Raw genomic sequence first — 25,064 nt, 5'->3', positions numbered from 1 at the left:
GTTGGTAGATGAGAGTGAGTGCGTGTTTGTGTGTGTGCACATATGTGAGTGTGAGTGTGTGTGTGTGTGTGTGTGCACATATGTGAGTGTGTGTGCGCACATGTGAGTGTGAGTGTGTGCACGTGTGTGTGTGCGCACATATGTGAGTGTGAGTGTGTGCACGTGTGTGTATGTGCGCCCACGGTGTGCTGTGTCTAACCTGTGCAGGTCTTCTTGTCCTCGTTGAGAGTGTACCCCTCGTTGCAGTCGCATGTGTAGGAGCCGGGGGAGCTGATACAGATTTGCTCACAGTCATGTTTCCCCTCTGCACACAGGTCAATCACTGCCAGAGAGAGAGAGAGGCCATGGGCATATCTATTAAACGCACCCCACGCAACAGCATTGCATCACATTTACATCATATTGGAAAGAGTTTTTTTGATATGATTTGTGCAGTTGGCTCTGGCTCTTTCAGAATATTCATCATTACACTTTACCCATTCAGTTAATCTATTAAAAACACCCCACGCAACAGCATTGCCTCACATTTACATCATATTGGAAAGGGTTTTTTTGAATACAATTTGTGCAGTTGGCTTTCAGAATATTCATCATTACACTTTATCCATTCAGTTACAAGCAATCAGTATGGGAGCCATTTCAGGTCACTTTAAAACACTTTAACTGAAGGCAGCTGGAAGAAGGTTACACTGTGAGAAATAGCTGTAAAGAAATGCATTTTCTTTACATTAATGTATGTGTGCGTTTCAACATAGAATGAATTATCCAAAGCCATGAACGACTTGAGGCCATCCCCCACAGAGACAGGCAGTCTCCAAGTGCTTGATCATCGCAAATGAAAAATACATGGTCCGGGACAGAATGGCAGTGTAGCATGCAGTTCATGGAGTTTGTTTTGAAACCAGGAGATTGCAGGCTGAAACCACGGGTAGGAAACTACAGCTGTGAACAAAGCACTTAGCTTTTATTACAGTACGTCTGTAAAAGTCCATCTGTACCTGGGTTAAGGTGCCTGCTAGACAGTGCATTTTTTCAGTTATTACAGAATTGACTGTGTAGATCCAGAAAAAATAAATACACACACGCACACATACTGTATATATGCAAAAAGGTCTGATTGTTTTTTTCCGAGTAGTATTCCTTAATGCTTTCCGATTAATTTCTTGCTGCTTATGGTTACTTACAATGGATAAAATTTAGCTGAAGTATTGCAAATTATCATACAAAAAATTGCTTTTCCCATTTATGTCGCCAAGCAGCTTTTCCAATACATTAGAAATGGCATGTATATCACAGCTCATGCTCTATCAAAGCTGTGTGTGTGTGTGAATGAAACACGTTTTTGATTATTCAGTCACAGATCACTCGTCGAAGGATCACTAGGTGTGAATGCAGCCCACCTGCGCAGGTTTTGCCATCATCGTTGAGCCGGTACCCTGGGAGGCATTCACAGTGGAAGGAGCCAGGAGAGCTCTCACAGATGTGCTCACAGCCGTGGTCAGACTCCAGACACAGGTCCATCCCTGCAGACACAGCAAGCTCAGAACAACGGTACCACCGGACTCCTATGTGTCTACACAAGTCTTTAGAACTTAAAAACACAAAGACAAGACGTCATAATGGGAATTATAGGCCAGTTAGTCTAACATGCTCAGTAGTGAATAAATGCAGAATAATAATTTGTCCACTGTTTATGGATAGTAAGTCTGTATAAATCTACCAAAACCAATCCTGATCAGAACCAAAGTTTGTGCTTTGGTGGGTGTCCTGAAATGTCACTGAAATAATAACAACTGATATAAAAACTACAGTTTGTGATGAACTCAGACATCAGCGTGAAGTGCGGAGGCTAATAGGGCTAATGGATCCGTGACATCATCTCACCACAGAGCTTGTCCTGGAACTGCAGCCCGAATTGGTGGATGAGGTCGAACGACTCGACCAGGAAGACGTGGTCCTCGTGGGGCGGGGACGCCATGGCGCGCAGGGAGCCCATGTCGGCCCGGGCCACGCCCACGGCGTAGATCTCGATCCCCTTCTCCCGGGCGGCGGCGGCCACCTCCGCCACGCGGTCCTGCGGCCGGCCGTCCGTCACGATCACGGCCACGTCGGGCACGCGCGCCCGCGCCCCCTCCTCGGGGGAGAAGGCCACGTTCATGGCGTACTTGATGGCCAGGCCCGTCATGGTGCCCTGCGCCAGCGGGATGATCTCGTTGATGCCCTTCACCATGTCCGCCATCTTGGAGAAGGCCTTGAGGGAGAAGACGTTCTGGACCTGGCTGGAGTACTGCACCACGCCCACCCGCGTGGCGTCGGCCCCCACGTCCAGCGTCTGGATGATGTTGATCATGAACTTGCGCATGGTCTCGAACTCGTGGGGCCGGACGCTCCTCGAGCTGTCGATAATGAACACCAGGTCCACCGGCCCGGCCTTGCACTTCTGGTCAGCAACACCTCAAATGTTCGCAAATCGTGATTCAAACATTAAAATCAATGCCGGCGTAGGGTAATGAAATACTACTTTACAGATAAAGGACTTGCAAAAAGGGACAGACGGACAGACAGAAAAAGACCAACAGACGGAAATGCACGAAGATACAGATGACAGATATGTAGATTGATGATGTTAACAGGTACACAGACTGATAGATTGTGAAGGTATAAAATGTTAACCTGCTTGCGGCATTGCGTCTGACTGTGTGGTCAGGGAGAGGAGCGATGCACAGATCACTAACAGCCTCATGGTCGGGGAGCTGGCTCTGGCGTCTGGCCTTGACAGATGCAAACTGAGCTGCGCGGAAAACAAAACATCCAGTCAAAGCAAATCCTCTAACGAGGCAACATTCCTGCCCGGCCCTCCCCATAAAAGGCCTAACAGATGGCTAGGAAGCAGAGCTGCAGCTAATAGACGGCTACAGAGAGGACATGCTCGTGAATCACGCACTGGCAAGACTGCCTGAAAAGTTCAAAGAGACCAGGAAGTGATGACTACAAAGTAAATGTTCGACAAGTGTTTCTAAATATAAATGGCCCTGGCACATTTTATGCGTCCACTCTCTTTCTGTTATTCTTAGGTTTTATCAGCGATGGTCGCTGAGATACGCTGGAAGATTCCCAGGAAAGGCGGTTTTTTCGTCATTAATTGGCTTTGTGTTGATCAGTTTCCAAGTGCACCCTGGGAATTAGTCTGGAAATAACATACAGACCACCGGTGCTCCAAAGGCTACAAAGGCACCATATGTTTTAAGTCTTATTGTCAGGAGCATGTGTGAGAAAACACAGCTTCAACATCGCTAACAGGACTACAACAGAGAAACCAGTGAGCGATGGGACATTTCTATTGAGCCAAGTTCTGTATATTAGCAAAAGGCCTACAAATATTATGTATTAAGATACATAGAATACAGAACAATTCATACATTTGTTATTTTCAGCTTCTTTAACCAAGAACTCGGATGCGTGTATGGGCTGTTATGGGAAATAAAATGGAAAAAACCACATTAAATAAGTGACATGATTCTATTGTGTTCATTCACTGACCCAGGACGCTACATTGTGATTTAGTGGCATGCAATTTTCATGTACATGCCACTAAATAGTTTTCCAATGGTTTTAAATAGCTAAAGGGCTGCGTTCAGCAACCCTAAAGGCTGCACACACAGAGTTCAGTTGAGCAGGAGGCGTCACCCACAGCAGGGGATGGGGAGGGTGGGGGGGCGGGGGGGGGCGAGCAGGGCAGAGAAGGGGGTGGGGAGACGGGAGCAGGAGAGGGAGGGAGGTGGGAGCAGAGCGCTCTCAGCGCCGTTCCCCCTGGGGGGGTCGTGGGTCGGCTGAGGCGGTACCGGCCCGAGCAGAAGCCCCCGGTCAGACTCCGCTGAGACTTTGCGCACAAGCCCGAAACTGTTTCGGGAGGTTCCCACTGAAACCGAAGCCCGGTCCCCCCTTCTGTACGGGGCACAAAGAGCCCCAGTGTACCCCTGCCCCGTGCGGACACTGCGCTAGCCCCAGGCCCCTGGCTGCTGTTGCCTGTGGGATAATATATACAATGTAAACACGCACACACACACAACAACAAAAAACTTATCCAGTACGAGCAACCGTACACCTTCAGGTCTCGCTTACTGTGCTCCCTGAAACAAACAGCGGGGAATCCTGACCCAAGCAGGTTATTCAACAGCGTTACAGAAAATTATGAAATGACAAATCTGTTACCCTTTGATAAAATATGATATAACCCAAGTGATGAAGGCAAAATCCATAGCCAATAACCATTCAAAAATGAAGAACCACTGTCTTTGTTATGCATCCAGACAATGGTATGAAGATGGCAAATCAGGCCAGCATAAAAGATTTTCCCAGCCAAAGAGAAAATCACATTTTGAAGTTCCACATTTTATAACTGCTATTCCACCTTCAAAATTATATGATACGTATATGATCTAAGTCACAGTTCTGATAAGTCACATGCCCGGTTGTATATCGCAGGTGCCTTCCACAACACTAACGAAAACATTGTTTGATCTTTCACATAATCCACTGCTCCAGAATCAATGGCAACCTGAACAGCTGCACTAGGCTATAGGCTAACAGTGTTTTCGTTCATAGTAGAATGGAGTTACATGAGGCATGGAAGACCCTGGATGAGTGGAGGCATTGGCCTCCGAGGACTCAGTGAGAAACAGCATACTGCTGCAGCGTTACCATGAGAAACGACTGGGGTGTCAGCTGTGCTTCCTCCGGAAGGCAGTGAGGTTAATGCGACTTCCATGCCGAGAGTACACCGGCCACCTCTGATCACTATAGCAGCAGACTGTTAATTACACACTTTCAGCCAGGTTGCCCTCCGATGGAAAGCACTGGCTCAATCAACACAGTGTCTGATTGCGCATAACCGAATCAACAACCCGTTCTCTGGCAGTGCGATGTCCACTGTCCACTTTGATGGGTCCTTCTACAGCACGACTCGGTCAACCAGCTAGTGTTCTGGCCAATCACAGCCCTGCTTTCCACCCTTTCTCATTCAGCCCCTTATCTCCTGTGCTGTTTGGAGAGGGGGCAGAGGTGTGGGAACATCGCACCTGGGGAACAGGTGACAATCGGAAAGCAAACACACAGGAGGACTGCTCCGCACGGGGGCACACACCGCTGTTGGACAGGTTAGGAGATTAGGACAGGGAGGGGCAGAAGGGGTTGATGGGAAACGGATGCATCCCCGTTCGGAAGGCAGAGACCGAGAGCCTGGAGCGATGCTTCCCAGTCTGCGTCAGGTGCAACGCCGGGTCAGCCACAGTTCAGGTCAGCGTACCTCTGAGACAGACGCCAGCGAATCGGGCGAGCGACCGGATGCTGAGCATGCAGGAGAGAGCGGCTGGACTCATAGTTCCGGAATTTTCTGGGCTGAGCATGCAGCACCACAGCAGAGGACCGGGCGAGGACAGTGGCAATGGTGAGTGGCTGATCTTTGTTTCACTGCCATCCATCTGCTGTAGGGATACTCAGGTCCGGCCCTTGGGGACAGTACCACTGCCGGTTTTCATTCTCCCTCTCTAATCAGGGACTGATTCAGACCTGGGACGCCAGGTGAATGGGAAATCTGGTGACATTAATCAATCATTCAAGTATCGTGTAGAAAAGAAAAACCAACAGTACTACTCGACCCGAGGGCCAGAATTGAGCGCCTGAGGGTCAACACGGCTGCCATTATATCTCTCAAGACTCACAATAGAGAAAGAATGGAAGTGAGAGGAAGAGTGCATGAGTATGACGGAGAGAGTGAGAGAGTGAGAGAGAGAGAGAGCAAGGGAGCACTTGAGACAGAAAAAGTCAATGAGTGAGAGGGGAAGAGAGAGTAGGACCAGGGGGAGGGAGAAAACAACGTTTCACTTCAGTTCGGCCCACTGGAAACAGTGCAGCACAGTTTTTCCCAGGTCTCTAGGGAAAGCTGTTTAAATGTTAATATCTTTGCTGAACCCCAGGGGATCTCCATGGGCAATCCCTTCACAGTATAAGTATTCTATCCTCTTTAATGAGAGAGGGACAGTGTGTGTGTGTGTGCATGAGTGTAGGTGTGTGTGCGTGTGTGAGAGAGAGAGAGAGAGAGAGAGAGAGAGAGAGAGAGGTTACAGTAGCTGGCAGCTGAATGACAGCTACACAGGAGATTAAGAACCAGCAGCCTCTTGTTTCTATTAGATTGAAAGCAGATGTGAGCTTAGCTACTTTTGGGAGCTTCTGCACATCCAGCACCAGCCAATCAGTGTACACCTGGGTCAATTAATGGCTGGTTTTTACCTAAAGTACGCATATATATCCATCAGATCAGATTTGATTAGCAAACAATTCACACGCGATTAAATCAGAGTTGCAAATTATTTGCAATTATGCATAAACATACAATTGTGACATACGATTATAATAGCCTAGTAAGAATACAAAACACCAATACACAAATAACGCATGAATAAAGAATTCATATCAAGTCGGCAAATGAATTCTAACATTGAAAATATTTTTTCAGAAAATCTTCACGAACTTGAGCACAAACTTGCATAATAGGTCATTGCTATTTATAGTTTAAGAGATGTGAAATCACAGTAGTACTACACGATACACATCGAAGTCTGGCAATACTTGCGCTCTTTAAAACAATATCACAGCGGCATATCGCGTAACACAGCCTGTAGATAAATCCTATTGTTAATGGCTGTTGGCTTACAAATATAGAAGTAACTATACAATGAAAACGTTAACTACAGACTACAGATGTAACGAATTAACATACAAATGCAACGAGAAAATTCCCTTTCTTCGTGAAGCTGTTAACCTGTCTTCTCTACTGCAAAGTCCCAGTCGCTGTGCCTGCGTCCCTAGACTCCGCTGAATCATATGTACCTGGGGACTCACTCACTCACCTTGGTACTCTGCGGGGGAGAACGGAACCACCGTCACCACTACCTGAATGGGATAGGTAACGTACTCCGCTGCAATTCACACAAAATCCGGGGGAAATCAGTGGTATCCAACTCTGCACAACCCTTCGAACATATGAGAGCCACAAAATTAAACGAAAAGTATCAACTGACAAAAATAGGCTAATGAAACGAACAATGCATTATCTTATTTGTTGAGGGTTAGGATGTTCTCTGTGTTGTTCTTACATGGAGTGGTGGACTGGAAGTTGAAGCAGGTATATAATCCAGTCAAAAGGGGTTAACCGTTTAGACCCCTCCCCTTGTGAAATTAGACCGGGGGAGCTTTTTGGAAAGGGAGAGTTCTTGTTTGCTCTCGTGGTGTTATTGATTTATTTATATTTTCATACGGGCGGGAATAGCAAAGGAATTGCCTTAAAATAGCCAGGCTGCATAAATATTTTTTCGGCCCTCGTCAGATAGCAATGATTTTTTTTCTTCTTTTGAGTAATTAGGTCTGCAGGCTGCAATGTAGGCTATTTTTAGTTATTAGCATTTGCCAAACGGCACAGACATTGCGGACAAGCATTTGAATCAAATGGAATTTCAGTTTAAATGTTGTGGAATAAATTAAATGAAAACTACATCGCCTCTCGTGACCAGAACAATGACGCAGACACAGCAGACCGGCCTCGCCGCCCTCACGCGCCCCCCGTGTGAAATGCCGGCCGGTCTGAGTGCCTGACACTGTGACCCCTCTGTGGAATTCCCGTCCACCCTACCCCTGGCACTGTGGTGCCAGTCGAGTCTGTATACAGGAGTAGGCATTTCAACTATTCTGTTAATCCTGTTGTCATATATGTTTTTACGGACTGTCTACATTTTTTTGTGCATATACTCACCTTCATGCCATTTGTTTCCCAGCATTGTCTTGCACTATTTTTATGTTGCTCATACTACTATAATCATTACACTGCCACCTTGGTCTTCAACAACTTATCAATGTTTAATGAAGTCTGGTTGGCAAAGTATATAGATGTAAAAAAAAAAAACCCTGCTCTCCAATGGATGCTAGTAACATTAAATCTGTAGCCTATGTATGCTTACTTTCTAAGTCAACTGATTTCTCTGTTGTTGTCATTGAATTGTTAGATAATTGCATCAAAATAATTAGAATTTGAAAGTTTGGTGATCTAATAGTGCATATAAAGCCTACTATATAAAGCCTACTGCTGCAGAGGATTTCCCAGATCGTGGACAGAGAGCCCCTGAATCCTTTTGTCTGACACATCGTATGTTCTATGTTTGCAGTTGTAGAAAGGTAATAGCAATTACTGGCCCTGAATGTTTAAAATATGACCTTGCTGTCAAAGATTTTCTCTCCTCTCCTTCTTTTCATCATGACAGTTAGGCTGGACTTATTTGAGCAAATGTTCTACATTCTGTTGATTATGAGTCACATTCCAAGGCTGAACCCTAATTTAAAGGGTCAAACACCATAACTATAGGGCACAATATTGTCGTGGCACTAGATTCTTGTTGGCAGATTTAATAAATGAGGACTACCACATACAAGCAGATAAACCACCATTTTGGAAAGGAAGGTTTTGTTTTTGAAATACCAGTGGAGTAGAATGAAAATCTCAAGGTGATTTCCATGTTCCACTTTATTTTGGAATAAGTCAAGAATGAGCTATTTAAAAAGATTTATTTTTTATTTTTTACTGAGGTGAGGGAGACTGGGCTAAGACAAACTGTGTCCTTCAAATGAGCTGCTGTTTAGTTCATTACATTTAGAATGCCAACTGATTACATAGCAGGGTAAGGGTAAGAGTAATTACATAGCCTACATATGTATTGCTGGACATCAAAATACTTTTCGCAAAATATTAGCTTTTTTTTAGTTTAGCTAAGTTTTCAGCTTATAGATCTTTCAAAAAGTGCATTTTTTTCGCTCCACTTGCTACGGTTTGGTAATGGAGTAAACTGTAAGGTAAAATGTGTGACTCCTTTGTACTTGCCTAACATTCACTTGTACATGTCAATGTTTGTCCAATGTTTTACAGGTCTCCATCAACTAGCAAGAGCTTCTTATCTTTTATCAACACAGTAAAGGCATTCAAACTGCCTAACAGACTAACAGCTCAATGTTTCTTGCATTGACTGGGATTCTCATGGCTGACAGTCTGCAGTTTGTCCAAGATGAATTGTTCTTCTCTCCTGCCATCGATTTGCTTTATACTTTGTTTCTGCACAGACTTCAGACCTCTCCTCTGTTCAGATTCTCAATTCTCATTCTGTTTTCTCACTCCCAGCTATTTCCGGGTGCTTGACAGGGTTATCTTTGCCTTCGTTTCCTATTGTTTCTCATGGGAGAACTTTAGTAGGCTGAATGAGCATTCGAGAGGCATATCCATCATAAGATCTGAATGTTTTTAAAAAGGAATGCTGATTGTTATGTGGTCATTGTAGGAAATGACAGACTGGCAGCTGCATTAGTTGCAGAATATGTGAAGGTACAAGAAAACTGTAGGTCTAATAAGTCTACGTGGTGATGGATCAACTTGCACTATGTCCAATATCACCTCCCCCCCCCCCCCAAGACAAGGAACCTGCAAAAAGGTAGAGCCACTATGCTCCATAAAACAGCAGGGTCAGTATTAACAGAACATCCCAGAGCAGGGGTGTTCCAAGGTCAGGTTTCCCTGTCCATATTCCAGTCTTATCATTTATAAGCTATGCTACACTTCCAAAAGTATGTGGGCACCTGGACATCACACCCATATGTACTTGTTGAACATCTCATTCCAAAACCATGGGCATAAATATGGAGTTGGACCCCCCTTTTGATGCTGTAACAGCCTCCACTCTTCTGAGAAGGCTTTCCTGTAGATTTTGGAACATGGCTGCAGGGATTCGCCTCCATTCAGCCACAAGAGCGTTAGTGAGGTTGGGCACAGATGTTAGGCGTAAGGCCTGGCTTGCAGTCAGCATTCCAATTCATCCCAAAGGTGTTTGATGGGGTAGAGGTCAGGGCTCTGTGCAGGCCAGTCAAGTTCTTCCCTACCAAACTCAGCAAACTGTTTCTTTATGGGCCTTGCTTTGTGCACGGGGGCATTGTCATGCTGAAACAGGAAAGGGCCTTCCCCAAACTATTGCCACAAAGTTAGAAGCACACAATTCTCTAGAATGTCATTGTATGCTGCAGCATTAAGATTTCCCTTCACTGGAACTAAGGGGCCCAGCCCAAACCATAAAAAACAGCCCCAGACTATTATTCCTCCTCCACCAAACTTTACAGTCGGCACTATTCGGGCCAGTACAGTTGGCACTATGCATTCCGCCAAACCCAGATTCGTCCGTCAGACTGCCAGATAGTGAAGCGTGATTCATCACTCCAGAGAACGCATTTCCACTGCTCCAGGGTCCAATGGCAGTGTGCTTTAGGCCACTCCAGCTGACGCTTGGCATTGCAGATTGTGATCTTAGGCTTGAGTATGGCTGCTTGACCATGGAAACCCATTTGGTTTAAATAGCCAAAAACACTAATTAGAAGGGGTGTCCACATATTTTTGGAAATGTAGTGTATGTCAACACTGATCATAGATTAGCACTCCTACTTTGAGAGGCTTAATGAATATAGGCCTAGGGCACTGATTAAAATCCTACCTGGACTATATTTAACCTGTATTTGTCATTCTAAAATGTGTTTGGGACATTTCTAGGCATGACACTCTTTTCTGTGTGGGAAGGGGTGAGTGTACCATAGAATCTGTGGTTTGGGATTAGACTTCAGTGGAGTGATTGTTACTAGCTAGCTAGCTGCTGCAATGGCGGTGATGAAGCCCAGATATCATACAGCAAAGCAAAGAGACAAGCCAACAGGGCCTGATCAAGAACTAGAGTTAACCTGGGAATTGCATTTCCTCGGTGGCGTCAGCTGAAATTTGCCAAGAGGATGAAAAGCAACGCGGAGTTTGCTGGTTTTTTGTTGGACCTGTAAGTAACATTACCTCTAGCTATCCAGCTAGCTACATTATGTAGCTAGATGACCGAAGTCGGGTGTTGGTGGGTGGAGTTTAAGACAGAGGAGACTTCTTTGATTGTGAACACAGGACCACAGCAAGGCTAAAAAATCCTGCATAGTGTGCCTTTAAATAAAGTACAATGTGTTGATGACACACATGATCTTACAGTGCCTTACGTTTCAATTCATTTATGCTGTTTGTTTTTGGGCTCTGGCCTCTTTAAAGTAACCATGAAAGCCTGGCTATATTTTAATTTCTCTTCAATATTATGTTATTGTCTACATTTTAAAGTGATTGGCACCACGCCATTGGCAGCAAAAACCTTATACACCAGTTGCTGGAGGGAATCATATTAAATGTGAACTTTAAATTATGTGGAACGTTGAATTCCTATATAACTGTTATTTCATTTTCCCCTTGGGCGGGGTGGTGGATTTAGTGTACTGTAACACTCAAAATGAAGACCAAATTCTGCAGCACATGGACTTTAGCCGTAATGGAAATTAAAATGACGGAGGAGTTTTGTTGTTAATGGGCACTATCAGCCTTGGAGATCTGGAAGTAATGTCTGCTGGGTGGAGGGTAAAATGTGAAACATCTGAGAGGGTCTTATAGAGGAGTGAAAGTCCTGGGCTGTATTGCTTAATGTCTCTTTTGTCTCTGATGATATAATAGGCTGTTGTCTGTGTCACACACTTTCATGTAGAAAATATTGCAGGTACATTTCCCTCTGTTTACTTATAGTTCTGTTACAAATCTGTTGTGTGTGCTCACATGTGCTGCCTCTTTTAAAGTACTGTGGTCGCATGTGCTGTCACTATTGTGTAGAGTACTGTGGTCACATACTTTTTCTCTGCTTTAAAGTGGTTGTATGTTGCATGGTCTGTATATTCTAAAGTACAGTGGTCACATGCTCTATCTGCATGTTTTAGAGTACTGTAGTCACATGCTTTTTCTCTGTTTTAAAGTGGTTGCATGTTGCATGGTCTGTATACAATACTGTGGTCGCATGCTCTATCTGCATGCGCTAAGGTACTGTGGTCACATCACCATATTTTTATCACCATATTATAAAGTACTGGGTTCACATGTTCCATTTCTCTGTGGCCACTGTAGATAGAATAATAGACTCTTGTCTGCGTCACACACTTCAGTGTGGCAAATATTTCAGGTATCTTATATATTTTTTGTCCTTTACTCTTATAATTCTGTTACAGAACTGTTGCGTGTGCTCACATGTGTTCCCTCTCTGGTTTTAAGTACTGTGATCACATGTGCTGTCTCTCTTCAGTGCTGTGGTCACATGAGCCTTTTCTCTGTTTTAAAGTATTGTGGACTGATGTACTATCTTCCTGTGACTACTGTGTGGTCTAGATGGGTGCATCTAAATAAGATGGGAAAGTCTATCTTCTGTGACTACGTATTTTAATCGACTAACTATGGAGATTAATATTTAAAGCAAAAATAACATAAATAGGCTAATAACAATGACATTAATTTTGTCTAACAAAACTTTAGCAATAACAAAAAAAAACAAGCCAAAGAAATGCTGCAAACCGGTTGATGATTGTTGCGATGGCTCGCAGTGACAGAGTGCTCTGCTCCTGCAGTAAACTGGACCAGAGCTTGGTGCAGCAGTCTGGACTGAGCAGGGATTCTGTCCGTCAGTACCTGCAGCTCCGACCAGACCAGACTGTTCTCATCCTGCACGCCAAGGTAGCACAGAAATCCTATGGCAATGAGAAGCGGTGAGATGCCATCCACTCCGTCAAATGTCCGCACAATGTGTTTCTATTATATTTCAAACTATATTAGAAACAAATGAAACAAAATTAACTTTTAAAATTTTAATAGATTAACAGGATGATAGAAAGTCATATTGAAGCAGCAACAGTTTATTGTCCTGCAGTTTGATACCATCTTGTGCTACAGAGAACACTTAACTGAGTTAAGCATGCCTGAAGAAGTACAACCCAAACAGAGCTTTTAGCATGAAAAGATGGGCATTTTAAAAGTGGTCTGGCCAATGAGCCAATGTCAATCATTCAATAATGGATCATTTTCATTGGCAGGAACCTCTTAGTTCCAGTCACCATATCTCAATTTGACACCCAAAGCAGACTTTATTGAAACATAGCGTCGGATTAGTCCGGAGTGCTTGACTGAATTACATGTGCCCGTAAACAGTGCATTGGATTGAATCTGGCTTCCCTGCCAGTTTGTGACATTTATTTCTATGAGAAAGTACTGTCTATTAACTTCCATCAAGCTTAACCAGTGTTATATTACTGGTCACTGGCTTAGTTGTCTCGATTCACTGCCAGTTGAAGCCCCAACTACAGAAGATGACAATTCATCAGAAGTACAGTAGGTGGTGACCACTAGTTTGCTAGCAGTGCACACCCCTTGGAAGTTGGGCAAACTTATCTCACATCAGACAGCTGACCCGCCCAGGCTCACGATTCCTCACAGATGACTGAACCTGGGCGTAACCTGCCACCCTAATCTCTCTGCACTGCCGTACTGGACAATGTTACTGGACACAGGATTTGTGCCCCTGCAGGTTTTTCTGCCCCCCACCATGTGTGTACCTCAGCGGACTTGGGTGGAAACTCAGACAGGATCGTCTGAAAGGTTAGAATCCTCTCTGCACAAGGGAAGAAAGAGAAACACATCAAAGGCTATCACTATGGAAAGAGAAACACATCAAAGGCTATCGCTGCGGAAAGAGAAACATTGGGTATCACTGCAGCTATATGACATCATAGGGTATCTCCAGGGCTGGAAAATCTACGTTCAGAATGTAAAAATCCTCTGCAGTATTTTGTTCCAATCACCTGAATTTCTCAAACAGGAGATAGAGCTAATTAATGAAATCGTAGGTGGAAGAAACACATGGTAGGACTTTAACTTTCTGGCTCCTGGACTTTCCACCTCTGGGCATCACTACAGCTATGAAACATCATAGGATATCACAATAGCTATATGACATCATAAGGTATCACTATAGCTATGAGGCATCATAGGATATCACTGTAGCTATGATACATCATAGGGTATCACTATAGCTATGAGGCATCATAGGATATCACTGTAGCTATGATACATCATAGGGCAACACTGTAGCTATAAGACATCATAGGGTATGATTATAGCTATGATACATCATAGGGTATCACTATAGCTATGAGACATCATAGGGTGTGACTATAGCTACGACACATCATAGGATATCACTGTAGCTATAAGACATCATAGGGTGTCACTACAGTTGAGTGCTGAGGCATTATAGGGTGTCACTACACCTACATAACATCATTGGGTTATTTACACAGCCATGAGATCATAGCGTTTTCAAAGTGTGCAGTGAGTCTGAATCTGAACTTGGATATGTGCATTCTGTTTCAGCCAGTGGTTTGGGAGACTCATGCTGTCAGATATTTGGATACATGGGCCTGGACAACACGAGCAGCGCTCAGGTGGACACCTTTAAACTCACCTTCGAGGACCAGCCTGGTGGAAAGGTGAGAGAGAACGAGCGAGGGAAGGAGGGAGGTAGTTACGGTTACTAGGGGCTGAATGACAGGTGATAGATTGCTTGTGTGTGGTCACCTGCATGAACATCAGCTGTCCCGGTAGGCTGTAAGATGGTGGTTCCCAACTCTGTTACTGGTGATCTAGTGTCCTGTCGGTTTAATTTCAGCCTAATTTGGCACAACTGATTCTACTAAATAGCAGTTCAGTGAGATCTATAGTAGTTGAATGGAGTGTGCTTTGTTAGGGTTGGAGTGAAACATACAGGCCGGTAGATCTCCGGTAGAACTCTAAGACTTTCCCCTTGTGTGAAAACACAAAGCTCTTCTGACACACTTGAATGGCAATGATGATGTAACAGAAAACCAATAAACATACAGCCTATAGCTGAGAGGATGCGCTTTGGATTTGTCATGCAGAAGTTTGCCTGTGCGAAGGCCCTGTACATATCCGACGCAGACAAAAGAAAGCACTTCCGTCTGGTCCTGAAGCTTTTCCTCGGCAACGGGCAGGAGATCGGCTCCTTCTACAGCAGGCTGATCAAAGTGATCTCCAAGCCCTCTCAGAAGAAGCAGTCAATGAAGAATGCTGACCGTGAGTGTGGGCCGGGCGCGGGGGGGGAGGGGGTTTGGGGGGTCATGGCCCCCGGGGGGCAGAGGTCTGAGCGGGGAGCTCGCCGCTCCGTGCCGAGGCAGGCAGCTGACCCGCGTTAGGATTCCACCCGTCACATCTGCCATGTTAAAACAGAGCTGCCGTAAACCGCTTGGCAGCTGAGATCACACGGAGGGGTCTCGTCGAATTTCGCACGTCGCCAAGAGCTAATGTGATCCGATGAAGGATCGAAACATCAAGTTTTTACTGATAAAGTAAAGCTGTATTTTCTTCTGAGGAAGTGCTGCACCTTTCATTCAGTCTACGTGCAGCGTGATTTTATGATGTAGCTCTTCAGCTTAGTTTCTTTAGCAATGTATTCCCCACAGATAAATAATGGAGGTGGAAGGCACAGTAAATTTGTGGTGTGCTGTCGTTCGAAGTTAAGCGTGCTGGTTGTGTGTGTGTGTGTGTGTGCGTGTGTCTGCTTGCAGTGTGTATCTCATCGGGCTCCAAGGTGTCGCTGTTCAACCGGCTGCGCTCCCAGACTGTGAGCACGCGCTACCTGGCCGTGGAGGGCGGGGCCTTCGTGGCCAGCGCGAGGCAGTGGGCAGCCTTCACTGTCACTCTAGGTGATGCAAAGCACCCTCTTTCGGCTCACTCTCTCTCTCTCTCCACGTTATCAGGGCATCCCAACACTGTGACTGCCTTTACAGAATTGGAAATGCAAACACATTTGCTCATCCATTTTTGTAAAGGATTCCACAGTTCTGTGCTCCATATTTGACCATTTCTATAATTTCTTCATCAATAGCTGTTTCTTTATTTGATGGCCTATTGGCTCTACTTGAAATTTGTTTATTTCCATTCCTGATGAACACTTGAAACCATAATCCTGGAAACCATCATTATAATATTTGGGTAGGCAGCAGTGTTAGCTGTGAAGGAACTGTACAGAAAGCAGTAATTTTTAATGATATGAGAAATGTAAATATTGTTTTTTGCAATAACCTCTGGGTTCACACCTAAACTTTCAGCATATTTACAGCATTAGACTTGTAATGTGTCTGTTGATTCCCTCTGTTCACAGCTACATATTTTATATACGAACCCATTATAAAATGCTAATCCAGATTTATGTGGGTTAGTGTTAATTGTATAATTTGGCAATGGCTGGAGGCCAGTGGATGAGTGAAAATCCCTCTGTGTGCAGTTGACGACCAGCAGTCGGAGCAGGGGGATTATTCTCTGCGAGAGGGCTACATCTGCTACGGCTGCGTGCTCCAGCTGGTCTGCACCGTTACAGGCGTGGCACTGCCCCCCATGGTAAAATCACTGCCCCCCATGATTAAATCACTGCCCGTCAAGCTGCGTTGTCATGGGACTGAACACCGTCCCCTATGATAAAAAATCACCTCCATAGCACTGCACTGTCATTGGCATGATCACTGCTCGCTATGCTATGAACATTTTGTGTAAATATGCACTGTCATGGTATTTAACACTTTCCCCAGTGGTACAAACATTGTGTACACATGTTAGCTCGCCCATGGGTACCCGCTGTTCCAACAGTGCAAAAGTGTATTCGGGTAGCTAATTTATTTAGATGAGTTTAAGCTAACGTATTAACTGATGGGCATCCAGTGTGTAAACAATCACACAGCTGCATGGCTTTGATGTAAATATAAGAGCAATGTTGTGCTGTGACTGAGTTCATGCATGTTTCACATGTCGTGGCCAGTTTTACGATGGTGTTCTGGGGATGCAAATTTATGGAATGCACAACACGCGGGGACCACAGAAGTCATTTTGCAACGCTTTGATGAGACTTTTACGCGCTGGACTGTTCAGCATGTGGTATAATGTTTTAAAAATCGTGAACTCGGGATCTCAGGGTCAGCTCTGATTCCCAGTAGGGTTTTCCGCCTTTTTTCTGTTGATAGCTTTACCTCAGTTGCTCTTTTTAAAAATCCAGCTGTATAAATCAGTAACAGGATGTATGTGTTAAAAAAAAAATTCAATTATGGTAAGTCACCCCAGGAAAGGTTGTCTGCTAAGGTAAAATGTTTTGAGCCACGCTGCACCCTGACATTTATTTAAGGGGTTGTCATAACATAGGCAAGAGTCACTATGGCAACGTTTAAAAAGAATCTTCTTGTAAAGCTGTGGGTTTCATATATTAAAGAATAAAACAAAGTTATAAGCATATTTAAAAATGTTATTACCATGCATTTGGCAAATATATTCTAAGAATCTTATGGGTACCTGTTCTTTCATTGAGCTTTATAATAGCAATGCTCATTTGCTTCTTTTTAACGATACGTACCGTGATGATCTCAGATTACCCTGTGCAGTGAGTGTGACTGGCTCTTATTGTAGCACTTCTGCTAAGAAGACCATTTATTGAAATTTCCGGCAATTTGCTGATTGCCCCATTACAAAATGGAAGCCCCATATTGCTACTATGAAAATGTTCTGCATTGGGTGGGATGGCAGAATGTGTACCTTTATTGTACAGCTACACAGGTTGTTTTAGTTTTAGTAACTGCTGGCCGGTATGTTTTTTTGAGCCTGTGTATATTTTAATGGCTGGAGTTGGACATGGTCTGGACGGCGTTCTCTCTGTTTGCACGCGCTCCCACGAGCCCAGCGGGGGTCTCAGAGGAAGGGGAAATTGCTCTGGGCCCCCGTGGTGCTGCGGTGGGGCGTCTCGCTGCAGCTTCGAGCGCTGAACACCGATACAGGTCCGCTGTGTCTGTCTGTGAGCTGGTCAGTCATAGAGATCCACTGTCTCTGTCTGTGAGCAGGTCAGTGATACAGGTCCACTGTCTCTATCTGTGAACTGGTCAGTGATATCAGTGCAGTGTCTCTGTATGTGAGCTGGTCAGTGATATAGACTCAGTGTCTCTGTATGTGAGCTGGTCAGTGATATAGGCCCAGTGGCTCTGTATGTGAGCGGTCATGATAGACCAGGTCTCAGGTATGGAGCTGGGTCAGTGGTATGGCCCGTGAGCTTCGTAGTGAGCTGTCAGATATAGGCCGTGTTCTGTATGTGAGCTGATCAGTGATATAGGCCCAGTGTCTCTGTATGTGAGCTGAGCAGTGATATAGACCCAGTGTCTCTGTATGTGAGCTGAGCAATGATATAGACTCAGTGTATCTGTCTGTTAGATGGTAACTGATATAGATCCACTGTCTCTATCTGTGAGCTGGTCAGTGATATAGGCCCAGTGTCTCTGTCTGTGAGCTGGTCAGTGATGTACCACTGTCTCTGTCTGTGAGCTGGTCAGTGATATTGTCCTACTGTCTCTGTCTGTGAGCTGGTCAGTGGTATCGGCACAGTGTCTGTCTGTGATCTGGTCAGTGATATAGGCTCAGTGTCTCTCATTATATATATTATAGGATAGCAAGAATGTATCTGGAGTGTTTCTGTAATGTGCATCTCCCACGCAGACATAGCATGCATAGGCCTTCCACACACAGCTACTCAATTTAAAAGAAAATAAAATAAAATAACATGTAGGTGTGTTAGATCTAGTTAGTTGGTTGGATCCATGGTGTAGCAGCTCTTGCTTTTGGTTTCTACACAGGTGATCCGTAAGGTGAACAAGCAGCATGCGATTCTGGACGTAGACGAGCCTGTTTCTCAGCTCCACAAGTGTGCTTTCCATTTCAAGGGCAGTAACAAGATGTACCTGTGTCTCTCAAATGACAAAATCATCCAGTTCCAGGTAAATATGAAGGGTTAAAAATTATCCACCATATACACCTTTGGTGGGAACACAATAGAGCATTTTTTCCTACATAGCAAAATTTTGAATGCTAGATGAAGTCTAGCCGTATTAAATGAAATCTAAATGAGCTTAGATGAATGGTAAATGGACTGCATTTATATAGCGCTTTTATCCAAAGTGCTTTACAATTGATGCCTCTCATTCACCCATTCACACACACACACTCACACGCCAACAGTGAAATGCTGCCATGCAAGGTACCAATCAGCTCGTTGGGAGCAATTAATGGTCAGGTGTCTTGCTCAGGGACACTTTGACACACCAGGGTGGGGGATCACACCGGCAACCCTCCGACTGCCAGACAACCATTCTTACCTCCTGAGCTATGTCACCCCTAGATGAGCAACGTGGCCTCCCCCAGGTTACTTTAACAGTGAACGTTTTGTTGGGTATACAGTTTTTACATTGTGGCTCAAGTTTTTTTTTTTCATGAAGTACTAGCTTGTTTTGTGAGTCTTAGTCAGTAGCAGTTTAAGGAACCACCTAAATGGGCTAGGGAAACTCTCCCTTGCTCCATTCATCGCGTGTGCCAGGAAGTGTGGCAGAGCCGTGTGGAATGTGCTGTGGGTGGTTTCCGCGGGGACGGGAGAGGAGCCGTGGGGTCATGAGCTCGGTGTGGTCCTGCCCAGGCAGATCCATGCCAGAAGGATCCCACCAGGGAGCTGCTGAACGACGGCTCCTGTTGGACCATCATCGGCACGGAGACCGTGGACTACACCTTCAGCCAGAGCCTGGCGTCCCTTCAGACGTCCGTCACCCCCGTCCCCGTCATCAGCGCCCTGGAGGTCAGTCCTGCCGAAACTCCCGGCAGTGTTTTGGAGTGCGTGTGCTCTCTGTCAAAACCGCGGCTGGCTTTGGGGACTCAGTTTTGACTGATTTTGTTTTCGTTAACAGCTTAATGGGGGTGGCCACGTGGCCATGCTGGAGATCAACGGGGAGAACTTCGGGCCTCATCTAAAGGTCTGGTTCGGAGATGTGGAGGCAGAAACCATGTTCAGGTGAGGCTTGGCTGGAGATCATGCCTCACAGGACAGGAATGTGTAAATGACATGCCATGACATTTACATTTAGGGATTTAGCAGATGCTCTTATCCAGTGAGACTTACAAAAATGTGTATACAAAGTTGAGAATCCAGGTTTCAGTTAGTGGGACTGACCTTGTCATGTGCGACCCCTCTGGTTGATTGGGTAACTGCAACCTGTCAGCACTGGTTGCAAATGAAGTGTATGCCTCTAAAGGCAATGACTGTGCCGCTGCTCAGCTGGTGCACTGGTGCACAAGTAAGAGGAGACAGGCAGTACATGCTTCAGACGAGAGTGTGTACTTCCGTGCACTCTCCTTGATAGGCATGGAAATTGCAGAGATATTGGTATTCCAAATCATGGGGAAAAGACTAAATAATGGCTAATATTGGCTAATAATGACTAAGTGCCCATTATTTTTAAACTTAAACTTAAACTTAAAAAGGTTACCAATAACTGGGATCAATGATTGGCTCAGTTCCTACATGAAAATTTCTCCAGGGGTGGAAAATATATTCTGATCAAACCCAGCTCAAAATGGCTGCCATTCCCATTTTAAACATCCTACAGAAACATTTGAAATATTTCCCAGCAAAAGTCAGCACCAGAACTAAACACAGCCAGTGAAATGTTAAAATGGGCTTGTATCCTCCCTGACTCAGACATACCATGTCTGCTGGCATTTCCTTTGGCCACCATGAATAAAGAGTTTTTGCTTCTTTAAGGTCATTATGCATTATGCAGAGATGACTGAAATGCCCCCTGCCTGGACCACAGAAAGCTTGCGACTGGGAGAATCAATAAATCACCATCACCAACTAAAAATATCTATCACTGTTTTCTCACTGAATTATCTCACGCATTTAATCTCATGATTACGAACAGGTCATGAATGGATTTGGTCATGCTTTATGCCAGAGGTCTGTGTCCAATCTACATTTATTCTCAACTTTGATTTCTAAATGGAAGCGTTACAAGCATTTTTAAAAAAGAACTTAGTTTGGCGTGCTTGTTTTTGTGTTTGCTGAATTTGCCAAACTGCTTTTGTGTAGAAAAAAAAAGCTTCTTGTTTTTAATTGTTAATCAAAGTTAAGGACAAATGTTGATTGAATCCCAGCCATTGAATCATTAAAAATCTGCATGGCCTAAATGCCCAAGTGCATTTTGCACAAGAATCACTCTCATATCTTCTGTTGATAATGTTGGGATGGTTTCAGGAATATTGTTGGTCCTTTGGGCCTTCCAGTGCAGTATAATGGGTAAGGAAATGGGTAAATGCTCTGCATATTAAGGCTGAGACTATTTGTCAATATTTAGATACACTTTGTTGTACGTCGCTCTGGATAAGAGCGTCTGCCAAATGCCTGTAATGTAATGTAATGTAGATAAACTGTCATCAAGCCATGATAGAACAAAAACACATTTTATACTCCAGGGGAGTTGCCTCTCCTTACTGTAGTAGAATATTCATTGCAAATGTGACAGCAGTATGAGGATAGGGCATGAGGGAGATTTTTGTGATGTGGCAATATCACTAAATGTGGTGATGTCATTGCTTCCTGTTGGTATGGCTGTAATCTGGTGAGGTCACTGCATTCCTCTATCCTGCCCCCCAGTGGTGGATTAAGCTCACCACTACAGCCAGAATCACTGCCCACTGAAAATGCACCTATTCAAACTACACCTTGGCTTAACTCATGCCGAACATTTTGTGAAGGTTTACTGGCTGTACCTGTCATGGATATAAAACGATATAGCCTAATCCGTTTTCTTCCTACTAATGCTACATTCTCTATTTCCCGCTTGCACCTACAATGGCATCTCATTTTATATTATAATATTATATATTTAATATATGTGTTTGATATCGGTTGTCACCCTAATGATCTGGCATCACTGTCTTTGTTGCCTAAAACATGATGTATGCACTTATGGTAATCATTTTGGATAAGAGTGTCTGCTAAATGCCTAAATCAAATCAAATTAAATCAAATCGAATCAAACCAAATTTATTTGTGTAGCACTTTTTACAGAAAACTGCCACAAAGATGCTTTACAGAGTAACAGATGGGCCATAAAAGGGGAAAACCAGGCCTGAAACACAAAATAGCAAGCACACAAGGAAAAACAATGTCTAAAAATGAGGCACATGCTAAATGTCTAAATATTGCTGCATTGTGGCGGGTGCGACCAGGATTTTGTATTTCTCCACAAGGGACTACACTGATTGAGCTGCTCTCCACTTACTTGGCAGTAGATCATTTAAAGGGGAAGGCAGTGAGTTAAAGGGGCAGGTGACACACCTGACAGCCAGGGCGAGGAAGAACTTGGTATCAACTCAGTCATTTCCTCTCTGTAAAATACTCCTGCCTGCAACGGTGCCTATTTTTCTTCTCTGTTCTCATTAATGTGCAATCCCTGCCGTGCCGTTGTAAATCCCAGAGCTGGCATGAATGGCCTTTTCTCTGTGTCGCTGTGTGACCGCAGGACCCCTAAGTCCCTGCTGTGCGTGGTGCCGGACGTGTCGGTGTTCAGCGGGGAGTGGCGGTGGCTCAGGCGCTCCATCACCGTGCCCCTGTCACTCATCCGGCTGGACGGCCTCGTCTACAGCAGCACCTTCAGCTTCACCTACACCCCCGAGCACACGCCCCCGCCTCAGCCCACGGCCGCCCCCGTGTTCCCCGCCGACTCCGACTCCCTCTTGGACTCCATTCACCAGGAATTCACACGCACCAACTTCCACCTCTTCATGCAGAGCTAGCTCAGTGATTCGTTCAGTGCTAGCTCAGTGATTCATTCAGAGCTTGTTAAGTGATTAATTAAGAGCCAGCTCAGTGATTCAGTCAGTTACTTCAGTGATTCATGCAGAACTGGCCAGTGATTAATTCAGATGTAGTTAAGTGATTCAGAGCTTGCTCAGTAGTTCATGCAGTGTTAGCAAAGTGACTTATGCATGGAGAGTTAGTTAAATGATTCATGCACAACCAGCTCAATGATCCAATCAATGTTAGTCCAGTGATTCATATAGATCCAGCTCAGTGACTCAAGCAGAATTAGCCCAGTACAGAGCTTTCTAAGTAATTTGTCTTTGCACAGTGATTCACCAGCCTCCTCAGGCAGAGCCAGCTTAGAGATTCATCTTACTCAGTGATTCATCCTCCTCCTCATGCAGTGATTTATCAAACAAAAAATTTAAATGAAAACACATTGAGGCAAGGCACCAGACTAAATGGAATTTTAAACTGAGACTGAAATGTTTAAAAGACAAAATGATTGACAGGGAAAAATAGAAAGCAATTCATAAAGGGAAATCCTAGAAGAGTAAGTTTTTCCTGGAAATAGGACTGTGGAGTGTTAGCAAAGACAGGACAAACGTGTGTGAAAAAGCAGCCTGAAATCGGTGTCCGCTGCACACTGTGAACAGGGCCCCTGGACCTCACTGTATATTATGTTCTGAAATTGAGAAGGGGAAGTCGGTACAGCAAAGCTATGATTTTATGTCACATAGCTAAATTGCTAGTCGGAACATTAAACGCAACTGGACACTGTGAACACTTCACCCCTTAAGTCACGCCGACCCGTGTTTGGCCCAGAGTGGGTTTGTTTGCATGTGATCCGTTTTTTATGGTGAGATTTTCAGTCAACCTAGTCACACGATATACCGCTTGAATGTGTTCAAACTCACAGTTATATCTCTGTAAACTGTTTTATGATGTCAATGTTTTAGCCACGACAGCTCCTTACTTGGGACCATATGGAGTGGCAAAAACAAGCCTCATCTTCTATGCATTTTGGAAATCCACAGATGACACAAATCACAGTAAAGTCGGTATTGTTATCATGGCAAGGATCCAGCAAACAAAATTCACAGTACTTTTTAGTCCCAAAAGCATGCTAACTCAGAGAAACATTGACTGAATGCCCGTTGCTCACTTAGCAAATCTCTGGCAGAATTAGCATTGTTGTCTGTTTCGCCATTGCAAGTACTACGTACAAAGGAATGCTATTATCTCCAGTTTGTATGGACTCTCTGGAACAAGGTGAGCCCACCTACAAGGTCCTCTGACCAGTACGGGCCAAGCAGTCCTTCAGTATAGCCAATGGGACTCGCCGTGTGCCAGAAATGACTCAACAGTATAATTTCTGCCCAGTACACAGCCAGCCAGTGGCAAGCTATTATAGTGATGACTGAGAAGCATTTTAGCCAATGAAATTTTGCTTCTAACTGTGTATAGGTTGCTAGGCTTGCATTAAAGGACATGCATTATTTCTTCTGCGTAAACAAACCATAACCTTTTCAGTACACATGTTCAGAACGTAACACACTGGCAAAAGGTTCTTGAGATTTTATACCTAAAAAGGTTGTTGTTTTACAACAAAAATGTATTTTCTGATCCCTAAGTCTAAACTGAAGACTCGGCATTTGGAGGCCTTGGAAGAAATCACTCATCAGAGTGAATATCTATGGGAGCACAGTGAAAACAGCTTTGACTCCACAGCGACACTCATGTTCAATTAAGGACTTTTTGTATCCCATTTTATATCAGAGAGCATCTAAATACATTCTCAAAATATTTTTTATTATTATTCAGTAAAAAAAAAACTTCCACTGTGTTCTGTTACTTTTTTCAGTAATATTTAGATTAATTTGACTCTTGGAAAACAAAATCCCAAGGGTTGCCTTTCAGAAGAGACCAGGATTATGCCTGTAGTCAAAAGTGTTCATGAATAGTGACCATTTTATTTTTGGTATGTCATTTTCAAGCTGTGTTAAAATAGGGGGTGCTACAGAAGGGGTTAATCAACATTATGGTTTTTATTAATGGTATTCCAAATCTGCAGCTCTCAGATGGAGTTGAAAAATGGGTCAAAGTAACAGCGATACCACAAATGGATTTATTGTGCAGACTGATGCAACAGAGAACCATCAGTGGATTGAGATCTAATTACAGTGGTTTTGGCACAGTCAGTGTTATCTGAAATTATTTAATCTACTCACAGCCCAGGCAAAAACTTTGTGATAGAAGATGCTTTTTAGCAGCTCACAGTCTCGCAGTATCACATCACAGTACTCTAAAAAAAATCAGTTCATTGATCCAGTGAAAACACTGGAAGTAATTGCTTTAAAATATACATTGCTGTGTGCATTATGTGATTTCCACTAATTAAAATCTGAATGAAATAAGTCA

General features: G+C 44.2%; 2 protein-coding genes across 6 annotated transcripts in view; one reads left to right on the top strand and one right to left on the bottom strand.

Moving 5' to 3' along the window:
• matn4 (matrilin 4) overlaps positions 1 to 7,181 on the bottom strand; it is a 16,396-nt gene extending 9,215 nt beyond the window's left edge. For 3 of the 5 annotated variants that reach the window (XM_064305187.1, XM_064305189.1, XM_064305190.1), the window contains exons 1-5: positions 6,909 to 7,181; positions 2,674 to 2,791; positions 1,885 to 2,454; positions 1,401 to 1,523; positions 200 to 322 (exon numbers count right to left, since the gene is read on the bottom strand). In XM_064305187.1, coding sequence (XP_064161257.1) covers positions 200 to 322; positions 1,401 to 1,523; positions 1,885 to 2,454; positions 2,674 to 2,743 — 886 coding nt within the window. In that variant the 5' untranslated portion in view covers positions 2,744 to 2,791; positions 6,909 to 7,181. The remainder of the gene's footprint in view (positions 1 to 199; positions 323 to 1,400; positions 1,524 to 1,884; positions 2,455 to 2,673; positions 2,792 to 6,908) is intronic. The other 2 variants (XM_064305188.1, XM_064305191.1) reach the window with 2 other exon arrangements.
• rbpjl (recombination signal binding protein for immunoglobulin kappa J region-like) lies at positions 5,237 to 25,064 on the top strand. The gene is made up of 12 exons (XM_064306095.1): positions 5,237 to 5,446; positions 6,841 to 6,964; positions 12,544 to 12,681; positions 13,497 to 13,567; positions 14,342 to 14,457; positions 14,887 to 15,061; positions 15,553 to 15,690; positions 16,272 to 16,384; positions 18,649 to 18,789; positions 19,482 to 19,637; positions 19,747 to 19,850; positions 22,363 to 25,064. The coding sequence occupies exons 1-12, from the start codon at positions 5,344 to 5,346 to the stop codon at positions 22,634 to 22,636; spliced, it is 1,653 nt and encodes a 550-aa protein (XP_064162165.1). The 5' UTR covers positions 5,237 to 5,343; the 3' UTR covers positions 22,637 to 25,064.

The sequence above is a fragment of the Anguilla rostrata genome, chromosome 13, assembly GCF_018555375.3.
Source record: "Anguilla rostrata isolate EN2019 chromosome 13, ASM1855537v3, whole genome shotgun sequence".
In the NCBI taxonomy this organism is placed as follows: Eukaryota; Metazoa; Chordata; class Actinopteri; order Anguilliformes; family Anguillidae; genus Anguilla; species Anguilla rostrata.
The sequence above is the reverse complement of the archived record's forward strand: the minus strand, read 5'-3'. Positions and strand labels throughout refer to the sequence as shown.